The sequence below is a fragment of the Cupressus sempervirens genome, chromosome 2, assembly GCF_028749045.1.
Source record: "Cupressus sempervirens isolate cs-2001-9-10 chromosome 2, ASM2874904v1, whole genome shotgun sequence".
Classification (NCBI taxonomy): Eukaryota; Viridiplantae; Streptophyta; class Pinopsida; order Cupressales; family Cupressaceae; genus Cupressus; species Cupressus sempervirens.
Window position 1 is genome coordinate 101,523,428 of NC_143119.1, and position 20,077 is coordinate 101,543,504.

The 20,077-nt window shown below is 33.7% G+C and overlaps 1 protein-coding gene across 1 annotated transcript in view; it reads left to right on the plus strand.

Moving 5' to 3' along the window:
* The first annotated feature begins 6,617 nt into the window (after positions 1–6,617).
* Positions 6,618–20,077, plus strand: part of EMB2761 (threonyl-tRNA synthetase, putative / threonine-tRNA ligase) — a 95,031-nt gene continuing 81,571 nt past the window's right edge. Inside the window, exons 1-2 of the mRNA XM_089812806.1 lie at positions 6,618–6,929; positions 7,003–7,261. Of these exons, the coding sequence (XP_089668932.1) occupies positions 6,832–6,929; positions 7,003–7,261 (357 nt within the window). The 5' untranslated portion in view covers positions 6,618–6,831. The remainder of the gene's footprint in view (positions 6,930–7,002; positions 7,262–20,077) is intronic.

The window sequence follows — 20,077 nt, forward strand, 5'->3', positions numbered from 1 at the left end:
CATGCTTGCAAAATGTGGAATCAATGGAATTCACTTGACGACAGGTGGATGCATTGATCGTCTCATTCCTTAGTGGATGCTATTGAATATCGATATTTTCATTTAGCAATCTCAAAAAATAGAAAAGTATACTTGTGAGTCGCTGGTGAAGATTGTTGGACATTGCACCATTGAGGTTGATGTGAGAAAACCCCAAGCTTCCTTGTTAATCCAACTCTCTTGATATTCAAATCCTACTATGAGCATTGAGTTTTGAGATCCATCTAATCTGGGTTCACTATCATTGATCAACATGGAGAAAAATAGTGGCATAAAGCTTGTAGTGATTACATCAAGAACCATTTGTATTGACTCCATTAACATTAAACATATATTCAATGCAAATTTTAATCCCCAATTTAATTTATTTTTTACTATTATTTTATTCTACCAAACCTAACAGTTAAGGTACTCTATCTTATCTTCCATTCTCTATCTTAAAGTATTTATGTTCATTTATTAAATTCAATGGCATGGTATATCCCATCACTGATGATTGCATATGTCTCTTTAAACAATCAACTCTACCACATGATTGGAGGAAGATATCACATTGAAATCCAAAATGGGCAAGCTATCTCGTCCACCAATCTGAGATTGTCAACAAACTGTGAGAGGCATCTAAACTATCAACCCCACCTTGACAGTTCGAGTAAAGGCTCCATATTTGACTTGTTTGTTACATATTTTAATTTTCTCCTTGTAAATCCTTCCTTATGTGTTGTTTGATCCCTTGAACTAAAGCTACTACTCACACTTATCAATGTCTTCACTTGCATATAACATGGCTCTACATTCTGGTAGACTTATCTATTAATACTGACTGGGACTTACTAATGTTGGTTGTTATCCTTCATCTTCGATGACTAATTCTTGCTAAAGACTCTTGATGATAATTAATGTTAATGTGCCCCCCGATGCGATATGCAATTACATATAAAAAAATTTGTGTCTCATACAAGGTAAGAATTTATTCGGTAATGCTCAGTTCCATGGATCACAATCTCCATTTTTCATGCCCCAATAGAGGGTGTTAACGTCTTTTCCATGCTCCCTCCATTCCTAACATTCAATCATATGTTGACTGGATCTACCAATAGTGTGTCTTCTAATGTTGAGAACCGTTGCATATCAAACTCCCTACCTATGCTTCTTCGACGTTGGGTGGGCTTCCCATAACATAGCACTGGATACTCTAACTCATTGCTCAACAATAGCTTGTGAATTCTTCTCTGCTGCACATCAGGATTTGTGTTACGTCTCCAATGATTCTCTTATTCATTGGATGACAATGTTTTAATTTCAAGATTATATATCGATTATTCTATTTTGTCTCATTTACCTTCAAGCTATTAGACTTTATAAAAGGAACTAAGCTCTAATACCATGTTAATGAATGGATCAATTAATCTATTATGTAACTTGTAATAACACTTGTGGATATTTTATGTGCTTTCCAAGTTACTATACGAATAAATATATATGTGATATAAAGAGTCATGTCTCTTTAATATATTAACTTACATTTTTTATAGTTATAACACAAGTAATATACCCTCAATATATTATAAAGGTTATATAACAAGATATATATATATATATATAAAACACAAGTTAATTATTCCATATATAATATTTGTCATATATTATTTATACATCTAATATATATATATATATAATATAATATATTTGACAGAATTATAGCATTAACAATTTTTAATAAAAAATTCTACAAAGAAATTGGAATAATAAAAAACAATTAATACTAACATATTATAATAGTTTAATTGAAATCCTATTGTTCTTGCCACCAAAATTTAAATATCATCTATTAAACATTTTTATAAAACAACATTAACTGATCCATTAATAACATTAAGACTTGTAACTTCTCAAAGGAAATCTAAGATTTTTTCCAATTAGACTCATAAGTTTCCCTCAAATGAAATCTATGATTTTTTTCAAACATTGTGATCTATGATTTTTTTGTGTGTAAATTTAACTAAAAATGTTGAAGTAATAATTATGCCATAGGCATTCCCAATATGAAGAGAATGAGCTGATTTTGAAGATCGATGGTCACAAATACAACATAAGGTTGGACAACCATCTAAGCGATCTCGACCATTCAATTGAGAGCGCAAGAATTAATGGTGACTTGACATGTTTGAGTTGGACAAAATTTGGTCCCTTGCTAAGTTTCGATGTCCATGCACTTCATCTCTATCTAGGCACATATGAGAGTGTGATCTCTGACTCGAGGGTAGGAACCATAGATTGCAAGTTAACCTACCATGAAACACGATGATAGAGTCTAGCTGGCATGGGATAAACTCCATGGGAAAGCAACCATTAAACAATGATTCTTAGAATATGTGGGGGAATCTGCATGACAAACCACCATTAACGACGGTAAACAAAGTGTGGGTAGTGTTAGGTGGAATCATTTGGAGGCACTCTATCAATTGTTGGAAGATAGAGATGTTTTTGACAAATTCAGGGGATCGAATTACTTATAATGTTTGATCCTCAGCCTTTAATTGTGCAGTGACCTTATTCATAGAGATCATTGACATTCTTAAATCCAACTAAAGAATTTATTTGACCTGATTAAAATCAAAGCATGAGAAACATGCCATAAGAAATTGTTCATTTCACCAACTATTCCCTTGACAACATCGAGCATTTGCAAAGTTTTTCATTGATTCAATAAGCGTAGTAGGGACGGATTGTCTAGATTGTCATTTATGTATTTTCCAGACTAGCATGAGAAGAAAAGTTCCCTACCACCATGCATGAGCCACTTAGTTGCCTCCTTTGAATAGATATACAATTATATCCATATGAAAGATATGAAATCATTCAAAGATTTGCAGGAAGCAAATGTATAGCAAATGTGAAGAATGTAAAATACCTTCCGATGCTTGCAGACATTGGAAGTTGAAGAAATTAGCATTATGCAAATGTTGGTGTTGGGTCGTATGGATACAACATCGACAACTGATTGAAGAAAATGTGTTAAGCTTTTTCCCTATGTAGCCTGGCTAAGAAATGAGAGCTTGAGCTTAGAAATCAACATTGATGTTGGAATTGCCATGAAGCCAAAGGAATGGGAAGAATCCATCCCAGAATCACAACAATCCTAATGTTTTTGCAGGCAATAATATTGTTAAAATAGTTTAGGTTTCAATTTTCGTAGTGGTTGAAGAACACAGTTTCTATAGATTATGTTGTTGTGATGAAGATGGATGTGGAGGGCACTGAGTTTGATTTGGAGTCAAGAATGAACAGTTATGAAGATGTCATTGGATAGTGTAGCATAGTATGCATTGTGCAATGATGTGTCAAGTCATCTTGTTTGTATGAAACTTGTTATATTTTTGAACCCAATCAAATTTGAGGCCAAGGATTCCACATATTGCAAGTGTGGATCTCATTTTACCGCTATATGTAGAAGAGATCAAGAAATGAGTCTCAAATTTCTTATGTTCAATTTCTATTATCTTCATGTATTAGTTAAAGATGAGAACACTATGAAGGCTTTATGTAGATGTGGAAAGGAAAAACCTGCTCTTGGGAAAACATATGATGTGAGAGAGAATTTCCAAAAGCTCATAAATTTTTTCCTAGAGATAAAGCAGTGGTAAGAGAGTTGCATCTCCTTGCACAACATGACAAGGAGATGAATATGAAACAAAATTATCTCTATAAAGGCATGTTTAGGCCAAGGCCAGAGCCAAACCCCCAGAGATCGAGCTGGTTATTCATAATGTAATTTAGTTAATTTATTATATGATTATTTTGATGATGGATTACATAGATTAATCTATAATCTTGATATAAAATAAAATTTACACAATCAAATCTAATAATTACAAGTACTAAGCAATATATATAGTTAAATATAATGTCTTTAATTTATTAAACCTTCTAACATGTTCATTTCTTATGTAGCACAAAGGAGTGTGGAACAAAGCTATTTGGTTTGCAATCCAATAAGAGTGAAAATTAGAACAAATTCAAATGTGAAAAAGGGTGGATACATGAAAGATCTATAAACATTTTAGTTTGCAAATAGATATATATGATAGCCAATATGTAAATGTTAAGATAGTAGCAAAGTAAGTTTGTGAATTACCATTTTTATAATTGAATTAGTATCCTCTGTTTAATCTAAACATTAAATACTATACTATATTTAATACTAATGTAACATAACAATTTAATTGAAATTAGTAAAATATTTGAAACTAAGCAATTTTATAAATTAATGTACAATTAAAAATGCGCAAAATATGCTTATCATCAATTGACTAAAGTATATAGAACATGTCATTTATTTACTATAGATAATGATTATTTTATTGGTTAGTGTATTCTTAATAGTCTCTGTCCACTATATTCCTAATAAAAATGCATTTAGTGCCTTGTTACAAATTTTCCCATATTATTAGCCTATTAGACATTATTTGTATTTTAAACGAGCTTTATGATCATACTTATAAGCATCAAAATAGATCTCATTCTCTTATAATGAATATAGATAATTATCACTATTTTCTTCTCTCCACATGTCTCTTTAATAATGATATGTTGTTGTTCACAACCAGGTATCGATAAAAATGGTGGGTTTCATTCTTTCAAATTATACTCGATTTGCACTCTAGAACTGACAAAGACCAACCTTGCAATAGAAGACAAAACTCTTGCCACGTCATACTCAAATGGTGTCGATTTTATTCCTTGTCTTATTTGACTAATCAAAAAGGTTGATCATGGTTTAAGAAGACACACCACACAATTGAATAAGTTTAAAAAGAGATAGGAATAATAGGAAGGGAACACTAGAAAATACTTGGGAATCATTGCAGAAAATATTGTTTTGATTTTAATAACTTGAGTTGTTTCAAAATTCTTATTGAGATAGAAAGAGATCAATATATTGAGGGAAAGTAGAGATAATATGATAGACATGAAGTGAGAGGAATAGAGTGAAGTCAAAAGGGGGAGAGTGGGGGAGAGGAGATATATTGAGATAGAGATGGAAAGAGAAATAGAGGGAGATGGATAGACAAAGAGCGATATTACAAAGAGGAGAGAGAAGGGGAGAGAAGGGAAGAGACAAGGATAGAAAGAGGGAGAGGTGTAGAGGGAAGAGCAAGAGAAAGGTATATAGATGGAAATTGAGAAGAAAAGGCATATGAATACAAGAATGAGATGTAAAGGGAGATAAAGAGAGAGAGACTTAGATGGGAAATATAAATAATAAATATATAAAAAGGATAAAATGTGAAAGGAAGATATGTAAAGATAAAGATAGGGATAGAGATAGAAAGCGATATGTAGAGCAAGGAAGAGATGGGGCATATATATGAAAAAAGAGAGGCATTGAGAGATAACAAGATAGACAAATAGATAGAGATAGAGATAAAGATAGAGGGAGAGATGGGGGAGAAAATATGAAAATGTAAAGATTTAATGGTATAGGAAGAGAGTGATGGAGAGATGAATATAGAGTGAGATGACGGGAGAAAATTACACAAAGAGATAGAGATAGATTAAGAAGTATACATAGAAAGAGATCTAGGGAGATAAAGAGTGGGTGCTAGACAAGAAGATATAGAAAGAGTAAATTTGATTCAACTTGTGCATATTCTATGATCGTAGAAAGCAAAACATTGTGGGGAAGATAATTTGACACAATCAAAGAGAAAGCAACATTTTATAGACAAATATTCTATGATTGTAGAAAGTAATCACAATATATCTTTAGGGAATTCTACCAGAAAAAATTCTCCCACATAATTTCATCACTTTGAATTTAGGTCAAAGCAATAGCTATTATATTAAAGTTGACAATATGAATTGTCTCATTACTCTCCATAATGTACATTGCATGTTACAAAGCTTCATTACTTCTTGCCGAAAACAAATAATTGTTGGAATCCTTTTTTAGTCAATGTATCACTAAGAACCTCACTGGGTTGATATGTAGGTAAATCATACAACATAGACTCATTTTTTCAAAAGTATTTGTAGTTGTGAGCTATGGTAGGTTATACATTTTAAATTAATATCTATACAAATTTATGGTAATAACAATATACCATTTTAACTCTTAGCTAAATTTGGTAGCGTGGATGCTCCTTAGTCCTTGGCTCTTAGCCAAAGAGGTTTTAGGCATGCGTGGGCCCGTATCGGGTACCTAAAACGTCTCTATGGATGACCTCCATCAAAAAATTCTAAATCAAAATTATTAAGTATTTTAAACTTCATACATTATTTTCTAAATCAAAATTAAGTATTTTAAACTTCATACAATATTTATCAAAAATAATTAATTTAAAAGTGCATTTAAATTATTTCACACCTTTACAACGTACCTATTGCACACTAAGGTGTGATGGCTAGTAATAATATAATAACAAGACCAGATTTGTGCTTTCTAGCTCTACTTTAGGAAACTGGTTCCAAACCCTACAATCTAAAGAAGCGAAATCAATGAAAACTGGCTTAAATCCATGGGCCAGACAAACCATCATGTAGCCTATATAGGATAGATTTAACCGTTATTAAAAAAAACTGTTAATGTCAAGGTGGTGATGTGGAAGGTCACATGTACCACAATTGTTAACTCAGCCCCAGTCCATGTAGGCCTAGTTTTTCAATTTTATCTCAGAATATTCTTCTCACGCTAAGTCAATTTCCTTTCGATTCATTCCTCGCCATACACATTCTATGGCGGATAAATTTCTGCAATCACATCATATATAGCCAAATGCGTGCAATAAAATGGGGATCGCCTCCACTTCGTACAGGCTGCACAGAATGGCCGTGGCAGCGTCCATTTTATTGCATCCAACATGTGCCCACAGTTCGAATCCTTCCAGGTAACCAATAATTTGTTTTTAAATATCTCAAATAGTGCAGCTTTATAGACTGAAAATTCCATACGTATTTCAGGATATTGCTGTCGAATTCGAAGGTTGTCACATGGAGTGGGCGACACTTAAACAACAGAGGGCTTTTGGGAAAAAACTCTAGCTTGTCCTGGTTTAGGGTTTTAAGCAGTAGCCGTTTTAAGCTTAAACGACTTGCAGCTTTTTCCTCGCTTGCAGCTCCTCAGGAAGCACCGACGAAGATTGAAGCAGATGAAGGGTTTAAGCGGGTTGTTTTGCCTACCAACGAAAACTCTGAGAGGCTCCTTCGCATTCGCCACACGGTATGTTTAATTATCTTTGCATTCTTTGAAAAAGCCAGCAAAACATACTCTGCAAATTTCACAACTTCTAGCCTTATCAAAATTTGAATGAGTTTACTTGATATAAGGCTTATGTGAAGCAATGCTATGGCAATTTCAAATTCTTCTATTAGTATGGAGTGGACAAATAAGAAGCAATGTTATGACGATTTCAAACTCTTTTAGTAGCTTGGACATCAATGCTACACTCTTTTGAGAAAATTCCCGTGGATTATTTGGAAGCAATGTTCCGTCAATTCCGCGGACAGTTAAAGCCAATTTTATACTTATTTCAAATATCTACAGTATCATTGACATCAATACCACGCTAGTCTAGAAAAAAGTTTCTGGACAAATTAGAACCAAAACTACACTGATTTTAAGTTTTTGAATGCTGTTGTGTTTAGCACTGGGCTCCAATCATCATAGCCCATGATCATTTCCAAATTTTTCTTCAGCCTAAGATTAAGAGTCATTGTAGTCAGTTCTTAGTATTTCATGTCATCCACACTGCCAAACTGATGATCTGTCCTGTCATCCGGCTTTGCATCCCTCATGTTATATTTTGTGATTTCAGGATGAAATGCTGATATTGAGTTTGCCGAGGAGCTTGTTTGTACAGAGGGGGACAACATTACCTTCATTTGTTTTCTGTCATCTCTCTTCGGTGGTGCTTCATTAATCTCCATTATTTTAATTATAATTGTAGTTAGGATGGAATACCTTATAATCTAAGTTGCTGGTTTGAATTCCAGTTCGGATGTGGGTTTGAGGTTTGGGTTCAACATTTGCTCAAATTTTTTTGGGCTGGGTTTGGGTTCATCTGTACAAGTTTTTAATTTTTTTAAAAATATATATACACATGTAAAAATATGCTACAGTAAATAAGTTCATACACCGCTATGCTAATATTAAAGCAACTTAGCAAAATACACCACCACATATATTAATGATTTAGTTTGAATGACAAAAGGAAATGTCAAAATACACCACCATATCAATGTTTCAGTTCAAAAACAATAATGTCATCATTACTAATCAGTCATATGTGATCAAATATCATAAAAAATCATCAAACAAATCATCATCATTATGTTGATGCAGATTAGAAGCACAAATAAGGCCACTAGCCATCAGTATAGCAGCCTTAGGCCCAACTTCAGGATTAGCTTTAACATCACTAAGCATCTTGCGATATTGCAAGTGCATCAAAATGGGCTTCCAACTCTGTAGACTATGGTTCAGCATCCCAATGTTTTGCCTTCCCTTTTTTGTAAGTATTCTCTTTGTGTGTTGTGAGCCTCAAGTTTGAATGCACCATAGTTCCAAGAATCACAGCGATTCATGCGATTCACGCGATTCGGCGATTTGATTCAAGCCAAACGATTTTTTGTGAATCGGTGAATCGAATCAGCGATAAAGGGTTTATGAAATAAGTTACTCACTAAATTTCAAGGGTTTTTAAAATTTTCCGATTCATGGCTGATTCGATTCCGATTCATGGCCGATTCACGATTTGTTTCGGCCTTGCCGATTCCGATCCGATTCCGATTCTTGTTACTTTGGAATGCACAAAGACCAAGTTATCTGCCTGCTTGGAGTTTAGTCGGTTGCGTTTTATTGAGTGGATGGAGAAGTATGTGCTCTAGTTCCTTTAGATGGTGATGAACTAACAACCTATCAAGATTTACAAATTTGAAATTAGAGAGTTGAGAGTTTTGAATATTCATCAACAAAAAATTAGAGATTAGAATCTTAAGATTTAAGAAATTATTTGTGATAAAATTTTGATCACAATGGGTTGCAGATGCTAGTACATTTGTCCATGGAAGTACCACCATTTATGAACATCAACATTGTTCTTGTTTTCAAGAGCTTCAAGACCACCATCATCAGCGCTCACGAAACTCATAAATTCATACCTCACTATAGATTGTAGATGCTTGGGAAAGAGTCTTCAAAGGGCTGTCTTGTACTCTTGAGCAACTTCAGGATCTTTGTATGGGGTGACTCTAGTGGTATATTGGCTTTGAATCCGAGGTTCAATTCAAAGGCAACTAGATGCAAAGAAGTAGTCATTTTGTTCCATCTGTCTACCATGATTACCTGTAGCTCTTTGAAGAACTTTTCATCAAGATCTTTCTCTGTCTCATTTATGATATTTCTAATATTCTCAATAATGGAGTCAGTGCCATCATATACCTCACCCAAGCAAGGCCTATCCATGTTTGTGTATTGGATCATGCTTAATATAGGCTTGGTGAACTTTAAAAGGTACTCAACATGACCCTACCAAGAGCCATCTAGTATTAATGCCTTAATGATAGCTGCCTTGGCACTATTATATTGCCTCCATATGCTCCAATTAACATTGATTACCATTCTAGACAATGCGTCTTTAATCTTGACAACGCATCTCAAAACAATAGTGTTGGAGTCAAAGTGGGTCTTGGTAACCTAGTTTAAGATCAAAACAATAATAAAGTAAAATCAAGATTAAAATTGAAATTTAAAGGCATAGAAAGTTTACTAAACTAAAGTGAGGTTATTTCTAGAACATATTTAAATTTAAATAATTTAATTTACTTTCAAGAGCTCCAATTTCGAGAATTGTCTAAGTATGGCTTGTGTCATATGGTGGTTTGTGACAAACATTTGGATCTCCAGTGCCTCTTTATACATTTTTTTATCCACTCAATCTTAGTACCAATTTTTTACAGCATTAGGTTGAGTGAATGTACAACACAAGGTGTCCAATAAATGTGTTCAAAGTGCTCATCAACCAAAACATGGACAACCCTATAATTCTTGGCATTGTTGGTTACTACCTGAACAACATTCTTAGGGCCAACTTGCTCAATGACTTTGTAGTGCCTGCCCCTAGTTCGCATTTCTGTTATCATTGCCAAACTCTTTTAGGCCAATTTTATGCTTGATGTTTAGTAGCATTACTTTTAGATTTTCAGATATTGTTTCAGATTTAGTTGATTATATGATGAGATTACTTGTTACTCTACATTTCATGTATGCATGATGATTATTCAGTAATTTTAGTTATTGATGATGTTTAAGTTAAATGGATTATAATATGTGTTTCTTATGGATGCTCACCCCATACTGCATGTGTATGGTGTGCGTATTTGTTTTTTTTATGTATGACGTTTCTGATGTTGTTAAGGAAGGGAGTCTTAGTCACCTGCTAGGCGGGATCTACTCAATGCACCACTTCCTGCCATTGCCTGTTTAGCTTAGAATATTGTGTATGTACATGCGTGGATTTTATGTAGGTTGCAGGTATCGGGTATCGACTTCCCTGAATTGCCAGGATGAGCGTACCCTATCGCATTATCTCAATGGTAAGAGAGGGGAGATAAATTCTCAAGTCCAAATCCTAGACCCTTAAGCCATTTGTCCTAATTGACAATTAGGACAAGTATTTGAGTCGTGTACCCTCCGAACGTGTCAAATGATGTTAATTCGTGATTATTACCCTTTAGTTTGATTTAGTATGTGTTATGCTATGATGGGTTTTCGTATGTTGTCTTTACGAGTCTTTGGTGTATTTTCTATTAATTAAGTTTAATTAAAAGATTAATTAATGATTTAATTTAATGAAAAATTATTATGACATTTTAATATTTAATTATATTTAATTAATTGAGAAATTAATTAAATAAAAAGAATTGAATTTGAAGATAAAAGTTTAAGGATAAATTTTGAACGTGATAATATTTAATTTAATAATAATATATTTAGAGTTCATTTTTAAATAAATGCTAAATATTATTGTTATTTAAGTTAATTAAAATTTTTATCAATTAAGTTTCTAAAATAAATTAAAAGTAAAAAGATATTAAATTATTAAAAGATTCTAGATCAAATGATGCGAGCATGAGTTGAAAATAAAAGAAATTAATTAAAAAGATAAAATAAGTGAAAATAATAGTGTTATTTTAATTTCATAAAGTGCACATGGGATTAAAAGTAATTAATTAATTAAAAATAGAAGTCAAGTGGAAAATTAAATAAAGTTATTTAATAATTCAGTTAATGTGCATGAAAAGATAAAACAAAGTTTAATAAAAGTTATTTTGGAGTTTGAGTCTTGTGAGCAAGGAGTCCTCTCGGGTGAACGTACAATTAGTGCCCTGATTTGAGGAGAAAACTCCTTATCACAACTTTGGGGTTCATTTTTGAGGGACACGAATTTGGACATGAATTTTGGATAGCAAACTTGGAAGCAAATTTTGGAAAGAAAACTTTGGAAAAATTGTTAGAGAGAAGTTCTTGGATAAAAGCGAATTCTCTCACAAACCTTAGAGTGGTTACGATTTTAGCATCAGAATCCAAGTAGATTCTTATGTTTTGAATTGTACAATTACTTACGTTATTTAAAACAAATTCTGTCTTCTTCGTGACTGTGGATTTTAGATCTGAATTTTCTCTGTAGTGAACTTGTGAAAATTTCAATATTGTAGGTTACTGAATGTTTGTTAATATCCCTGTGTGTTCGTGGAGATTCAAAATATAGTAAAGGAAAACTTGTTCTATAGATTTGAAGAATCAAAATAAGCTAGGAAGGGTTGGAAGTCATAGAGGAAATTAATTGAGGAGGGTTAGAAATTTAATAAGGAAATTTATAGATAAAATTCGATTGGTTGGTCGAATTTTCTCTATCAAATTAATGTTGAAAACAATTATAAAAAAAACAAATTATTTTAATCAAATTTAAAATAAAATTTGAATTATAAATAATAAAATTCTTTTGAGTTAATTTCTTAAAATTTTAAATGAATTTAAATTAAAAAAAATTATATTATACAAAATATATAATATAAAACAAAAAAAAATTATTTTAAAGTGGGGGGGGGGGGAACCACATCCCACCCCCTTTTTCTTTTATTACTGCTGCCGCATGCATATGTAGCGGACTCTGCTGCTGATGCAGCGTACTTTGCTGCGGTAGCAACAGGGTCGCTACGCAGGCCGCACGGCTTGTATTAAAAAGCTGGCGGGCTTTTCAAATATACGTTGTTTTATTTGTTTATTAAAATTTTATTATGGTTTTTAATTATTAATTTATTAAAAATAAATTATATTTAATATAATTTGTTAAATGTTAATTTTATTTAATATTAATTATTAATGTTATTAAATTTGATTTATAATGAATTTAAATTATTAATTATTAATATTTTTAATAAATTTTATTAATACATATTGATAATTAATTAAATAATATTGATATAGTTTTATATTTAATAATTAACTTAATTAAATTTAGTTTAATTAAGATTAATTAATAAAGGAGATTGTAAAATGAAGTTTTAATTTATTTAATTATTATTTAATAATTTAAATAAATTATTACTTTTGAATTATTTTGGAAAAATTTACTATAATCAAGTAGGGGTAATTGCACAATATATTTTAAAATAAGAGTGGGGTAATTTGTAAGGGTAACTACAAGCTTCATTTACTTAAACCATACATCAAACTGGGAACCGAAATTTTACATTGACTCAACAGTGCGTTTTCAAGATCAATTTCAACTATGAAACCTACAATAAAATGAAACCTTTGTGTTTTCAAAATGTAATGTTCTAAGGAAGCTGCGTGGTCTGTGTTTTGCATGTGATGCATAATTTACGTTTTGGAGTTTGACTTAGTTTTGACCAGTTTAGGTTGTTACTAGAGGCTTGGGAGTTATGCGATTGTGATGATATGATGATTTGTTCTCGATCTTTTTAAACCCAACCATGGTGATGTGTTAATATGCTCTATGATGGATGTATGTACTAGTTGTTATTGCTTTCCAGTTTGCTTGTGTGAATCTGAGGTGTAGGTTTATGAGATATCTGACTTAACCATTTATGAGTCCTCAATCAATTATACTTGGGTTGCTTTCTAGTCGCCTTGATAAGACTGAAGTGTTTTGCTATGCTCTCGATGATGTCATGTTGTGACATGTTTGACTTGACCATTTTGGAGTCTTTGATCAATATTGTGATTTATTTTGGGATATTTTCTGGTTGCTTGTTAAGAACCGATGGATATTGTGATTTATCATTGATGCCTTCAGTTGCTGATAGAGAACTGTTGTGATTATTATGATTATCATTTGGTGCTTTTCAGTTGCTCGTGGAGAACTGATGTGATTATTGTGGATTATATTTTGATGCTTTCTAGTCGCTTGTATAGGGCTGAGGTGATTTTTGTGATTTGTGATTTCATGAGCCTAGGTAGGTTATCTATGTGTAGTGTCGGGAAGTGGCTTGCAATGGGGGACGGGAGACCTGAAGTGGCTTTGGGGATGACTCATTGTAAGTTGTTTTTAATAAGTGATAACATTACACTAAATACTGACTTAAATGAACCTAATAAGATTAATTTTATGTTCTCACCCATGCCTTGAGTGCTAGTACAGACTAGGATGGGAGTTGAGAGAATGCTTGGTTACGACCTTGCATTCCATAGTATGCCTTGTCAGTACGAGAGGATATTAGTGGCCGCAAGATCTCTGGGGACTTTGGATTCCTAAGGGATTGCTCGGGTAACTTCCAACGTGATTTGTGCGATGACACTTTCCCGCTTGCATAGTAGGTTTCCTACATGTCTTGTGTGCCTCTGGGTCTAGATGTCTATCTATGTTGGAACCTTTGAGTTAGTATACTTTTAGGATTTCTTGGACTTAGAGAGTAATTGTGTTATATGAATTGATATCTTGTTTGGGACTTGAGACTATCTCCTCAGTGGGGTGGGAGTGGACCATTTAGGTTCCACGCGGTTGGGTGGTAGTGCTTTTTCACTCTTACCATTGAGATCCATCCGTAGTCACCATGGCTGGAGCATTCTTTGTTGGCATTTACCTTCATTCTGTTCATGGATCATTATGATAAATGGTTATATTTTATGATGGATGTTATATCTTTTCGATGTATGGATGTATCATGTATGGTGGATGATTTCTTTTATTTTATTGTATTGCATTTGCATCATGGATCCAAAGAGGATGATGCATTTCTATTTTTACATATGTATATTCTTTTAAGCCTTTCATACCTTGTGACATGTACAATGGATAATTGAGCATTCCAAATTAATTTGCCAAGAGGCATTCGGAACAAATGTATATTATATGGACATTGGACTTTTTGATTATTCTTTCATGTGGATGTGGTAGTTGTTAGACTTAGGATTAGATTAAATTTAAATATGACTCAACGTCTTGGGATTTTTAAGGAATGTAACCTGTTATGTATGTTTGTTGATGATTACATGTTATTGCTTCCGCCACTATGTGTTTGATGTGTATGTTATACTTTTTTACTTCAAAAAAAAAATGTTTAGCAAACTTAGTAAAACTTTAGGTTAATTCTTTTGGATCCCTTGGCGGGGCGTTACAGACTTGGATGAGAATGTTTGCAATGTAAGGACCGTCCTTCACCTCTCCTTCACAATCCACAACTTTTAGAAACATTGCACCTCTTGTGGACATTGCAATAACATTCACCAAAGGACGATTTCTTGCATGTTTCCGTCCTTCAAATACTATTCTCACACCTTGTAACATCCAAATTTTCCCGGTCTAAATTAACATCTAACATATGCATAGAATACGGTTATAACTTCGATTTCATAAGAAGGCAGTTACATCATTCATGTTCATGCGAAGAAGATTTACTGTTAAAGTTAGTTAAACAAAAAATTTCTTAACTAAATACTTGAAATACCTTTTAATGAAATTACTTCAGAAATTGAAATCACATACCTTGGAAAAACTGAGATTGAAAATCATCTAAGTATGCTTCTGCAACCACCCGGGTTAGTCCACAAATACACTATAACAATTTCTCAAATCGACTGCTAGCTCAAAAATCATTTGATGAATACCACTAAATACCAATATAACTTAAATTAGGGCATCACCTATCATCTTACCAATTAGGGCATCAATTACCATCGATTTATTTAGGGCTTCTGGTACCGCTTACCACTTAGGGCTTCCACGACCACGGATTCAATTTAGGGCTTCCGCAACCACGGATTCAACTAGGGCTTTCAATACCACGGATTCAGTTAGGGCTTCCAATACCATTGAATCAATTAAGGTTCTAGCTGTCACACAATCATTTAGGGCTTCAGATTTCTTTTCCTTCTGATTGCTTATTTGTGACAATTTCTCAAGATTAGATAAATTTTTATATTCAATATTCATTTATATGAAAGTAAAAATGATGATAACAATGAGATACTTCAATTTAATCTTTACCTTCTCATAAACAAAAAATGATATTACCTGTTTTCGATAAACAATTGAATGCATGACTTACTTCTGTCTGACTCATATTTGACGTCTTGAGAGAGGTAAAACATTGTCAGGGGCTTAACCACCCAACCTCGGACCACAATATATCCTCACACGATCTCTATCGAGAAAGGCCCTCCCTACTCGGAATTGGCAGGTAACATCTTATCATCACAGGGCATCAAGATAAATAACATGCCATACAACTTGGCAGCAGGAGATCACCATAGCAGGAATATGCATGAGCTATTAATTAATTAAAATATAACTGTTACTGGTTCATAGTATTGATGATTCCTTTCTCACACGTCATCACCCATCTTCTTATTACAATAATAGAGAAGACGTCTATTATTAGTTAATGGTTATCTATTGTAAATATTTAGTTAGCTTTCGTTTTTTTAGTTTTATTTGTTAGAATAGAATATTTCTATTCTTTTTGTTTTATTCTTTTGTATAAATTGACCTCTTGGTCTCTGTTAATAACAAGCAAGTATTTACCTATTACCTCGTAATATGGTATCAGAGCGTATTTCTTAATTTTTTTCCGAAATTATCAAAGCTAATTTTCGAAATTATTCTGTGATTCTTGCTTTCTAAAAAAAATCCTCAGATTTTCGACTTGGGTTTTTTTATTTTTTTTGAGAAATTCATTTGTAAAAAATCCGAGTTTCAGCTAGGTCTTTTTCTGAAAAATCGTGATTTTGAGAACTTGCGTTTTTTCCTCCAATTTGCGACCTGCAAATCGCGTCCGATTTGTTGTTGGAAACTCGCGATTTCTTGGCGGAGGGGCTCGACCTTGCTATAAAACACGATTCTCTGCAAATCGTGGTCACTCTGAAAATCGTGGTCGTTTGACATTTGTTTTACAACTCGCCTATGCAAATCGAGTCATTTCTTTGCAAAAAATTGGGGTTTCGAACAAAACCCTAGCCGTCAGATTGGAGATCAAAAAAATGGCAAATTTCTTTAAAAAAAATGGTCGATTTTGCTTCCCAGAGCACGATGACAGACTGAGATGGTGCTTAAAAAATCGTGTTTGACCGCCAAACGATTGGTAGATATGGCAGGAGTCGTCATTTTTTTAAAACGCAGAGCTGGGTCCTGGATACAAATCAGATGGTACTTTGGATAAGTATAAAGCTCGTTTAGTGGCAAAGGGCTTTTCTCAACGTTAGGGCATTGATTATGAGGACACCTTTGCTCTTACTGCAAAGATGAGCACCATTAGATTAGTCCTAGCCATGGCAACACAGTTTGGCTGGAAGGTCCATCAGATGGACGTAAAGAGTGCTTTCCTGAATGGTGATCTTCATGAAGAGGTCTACATGATGCAGCCTTCTGGTTTCAAGGTTGCTGGTAAAGACCATCAGGTTCTCAGATTGGTAAAAGCTCTTTATGGTTTGAAGCAGGCCCCTCGGGCATGGTACATCAAGATTGATAAGTACCTCAGTGATCAAGGCTTCAAGAGGAGTTCTTCGGACTCAAATCTGTACATCAAGACTACTGATAGTGACATCATCCTTCTGGTTATCTATGTGGATGATTTGATCATCACTGGCAGTTCGGCATCTTTGATTCAGGGAATCAAATAGAACCTATGCTAGTCTTTTGATATGACTGACTTTGGGCTCATGCATTATTTAGGTGTTGAGGTTTGGCAACAATCTTTTGGTATATTCATCTCTCAGTCCAAATATGCCAGGGCTCTGTTAGACAAATTTCGAATGCAGGATTGCAAACCTGCATCTACACCTATGGAGAAAGGTCTCAAGTTATCAGCAAAGTCTGATTCTCCTTCCGTTGATGATACTACCATACAGGCAACTAGTAGGCAGCCTCATCTACCTCTCTGCTACTAGGCCTGATATCAGCTTCGCAGTCAGCTATACTTCACGCTTTATGACAGCTCTTAAGGCTGATCATTGGATGGCAGCAAAGCGTGTGCTTCGTTATGTGAAGGGCACTTCAGATTATGGACTTCTGTACTCTCGGAGTTCTAATCCTAAACTCAGTGGGTTCATAGATTCAGATTGGGCAGGCTCTGTTGATGATAAAAAGTCAACATTTGGATATGTGTTTAGTTTGGGCTCCGGTGCAATCACATGGACCAGCAAGAAGCAGTAGGCAGTTTCTCTCTCTTCTACAGAGGCTGAATACAGGGGGACTGTTAAGGCCGGATGTGAAGCTGTTTGGCTTCGTTGGATGCTTGGGGATATGCAGATGTCACCAGCAGGACCGACTACTCTGTTTGTTGATAACGAAGGCATTATCAAGTTAGCACGGAATCCAGTCTTTCATGAATGAACCAAGCATGTGGATGTTCATTGTCATTACATACGACAACTGGTTGAAGATGAGACTATAGATCTGCAGTATGTTCCTACCACAGATCAGACTGCAGACATTCTCACCAAGCCTCTTGGTCCTGATAAGTTTGTCAAATTCAGAGGACAGCTTGGTGTGTTAGATAGATTAACCATTAAGGGAGGGTATTACAATAATAGATAAGACGTCTATTATTAGTTAATGGTTATCTATTATAAATATTTAGTTAGCTTTGGTTAGCTTTCGTTTTTTTAGTTTTATTTGTTAGAATAGAATATTTCTATTCTTTCTGCTTTATTCTTTTGTATAAGTTGACCTCTTGGTCTCTGTTAATAACAAGCAAGTATTTACCAATTACCTTGTAATACTTCTTGGCTACACAACCGGGTGAGTCTCAGGTGTTCAGAACAGACGGCTTTGCCAATTATTTGAGAGGATTATATGCATTCAGCATGTCACAATCTGTGATTACTTAATTATGATCTTTAGATATTTCAAAATTGTTTGTGTAAATCTAACATCCATTGATATATTGATTATGGATCGACACTAAGTTTTTCTGTACTTTCACTTGCCATGATCAAGGAAGAGAAACAAATCTACAGTATTAACATTACATCAATGCAAGTGATAAATGTACTTACATACTGTGATTAATTGTTGGGTTAATCTATACCTTGTTATGTAAAGAGCTCTTTAATGTTCAATTAATACCCCAATGTAACCTTGGCCTGAATTTTCTTTTGTTGAAGTCTCTGATTCAGAGTGAATATGCTGCTAAGACTGGATTAGATTTAGCAGTTCCAGATAATGAAGTCAGTTCAGACTATTGAAATCTACGACTCCCATCTGATTGGTTTTCATTTAAGTACTTTGTCTTTGTAATCCAAATGAAAATAGTTTAATCAAACCTCAAATTTCTTCACAACCAGTGGTTGACATTTCGTTGAATGCTTGACGCACAATTTCCTGTTATTTCTGTATATGATGCATTTGGTTTCATTTTAAATTTTGAATTATGTATATACATGCAAACTTAAAAAAAACAAAGCTAGACTGATTATGATAAGCAATAGATGTATAACAATTTTATTTATTGACTTTGTATTTGTTGCCACTAAATGTTGGGGAAAGTAGTGCATCTTTATTTAATTAAAGGATTTCACCTGTTCAAAATCTTGAGACAGTATCACAAGAAGTGCAGAATTCTGCCCAACTGGATCTCTCCTCTCCACGTGCAGCTACAACAGCCTTTTCAATTCTCTCCAGCACATCCTAATCTGAACGCAGGGCCTTCTACTTTGATCACAAGGATCAAAACTCATACGCAGGGCTTATGGACAATTCACAGTCTTCTTTAAATGAAACACATGCCCTCCAATGACATTCGTGTGCCACCACAAGACATAAACACAGGTATGAATAAACCCAGGACGTTGGTACAGATGAAAACTTAGCCTCAAGTAAAAGAACGAAATTCATGAACATATGACTGTTCGATTTTATGATAGACTTAGTATTTCGAATCATCAAGGGAAGTAATAAAAAAAAAAAAAAAGATCTTACGTGACCTCTGTCACTGTGGTCTGAGATGGCCTCTCTACTCGATTGATTCTGCCTTCAAGGCTTGAAGTTCCACAGTAGATAGCTTTGGTACAGATTGATGTAAATTAAAAATAAAATAAGGACAAGACAGGGTTCAAACGGCTCAAATTACTGATTAAGGAATTCGGAAATCTAGTCAAAAGTGTTTGAAAGATTATTGAATAGCAAGCAAGGATGGATGTCCAAGTACGTTTAAAGTTTTCATATAAATATATTAAATGTTCTTACGACTTCCATCAGTTACAAGAAAACCTCTGCGAAAACCCAAAATGACCATTCGGATTCCAAATATTAAATTGACTAAGAAGAAAAAATAAATAAATAGACAAATAGATAAAATAAGAAGTTGGAAAGAATTGGAAGACTAAAATTCAAAGATTATAATAATACAATTATTATAATCTGAACATTATTATAAAGTGCAAGCATTAAATTATTAAATGATATTGGTGCCAAAACATGGTTATATTTAAATGAACATTTATAAATAATTATTAAAAATACTATCATAGAAGGTAATTTAAAATCCTTTAAGATACGTTTAATATTTTATCCCA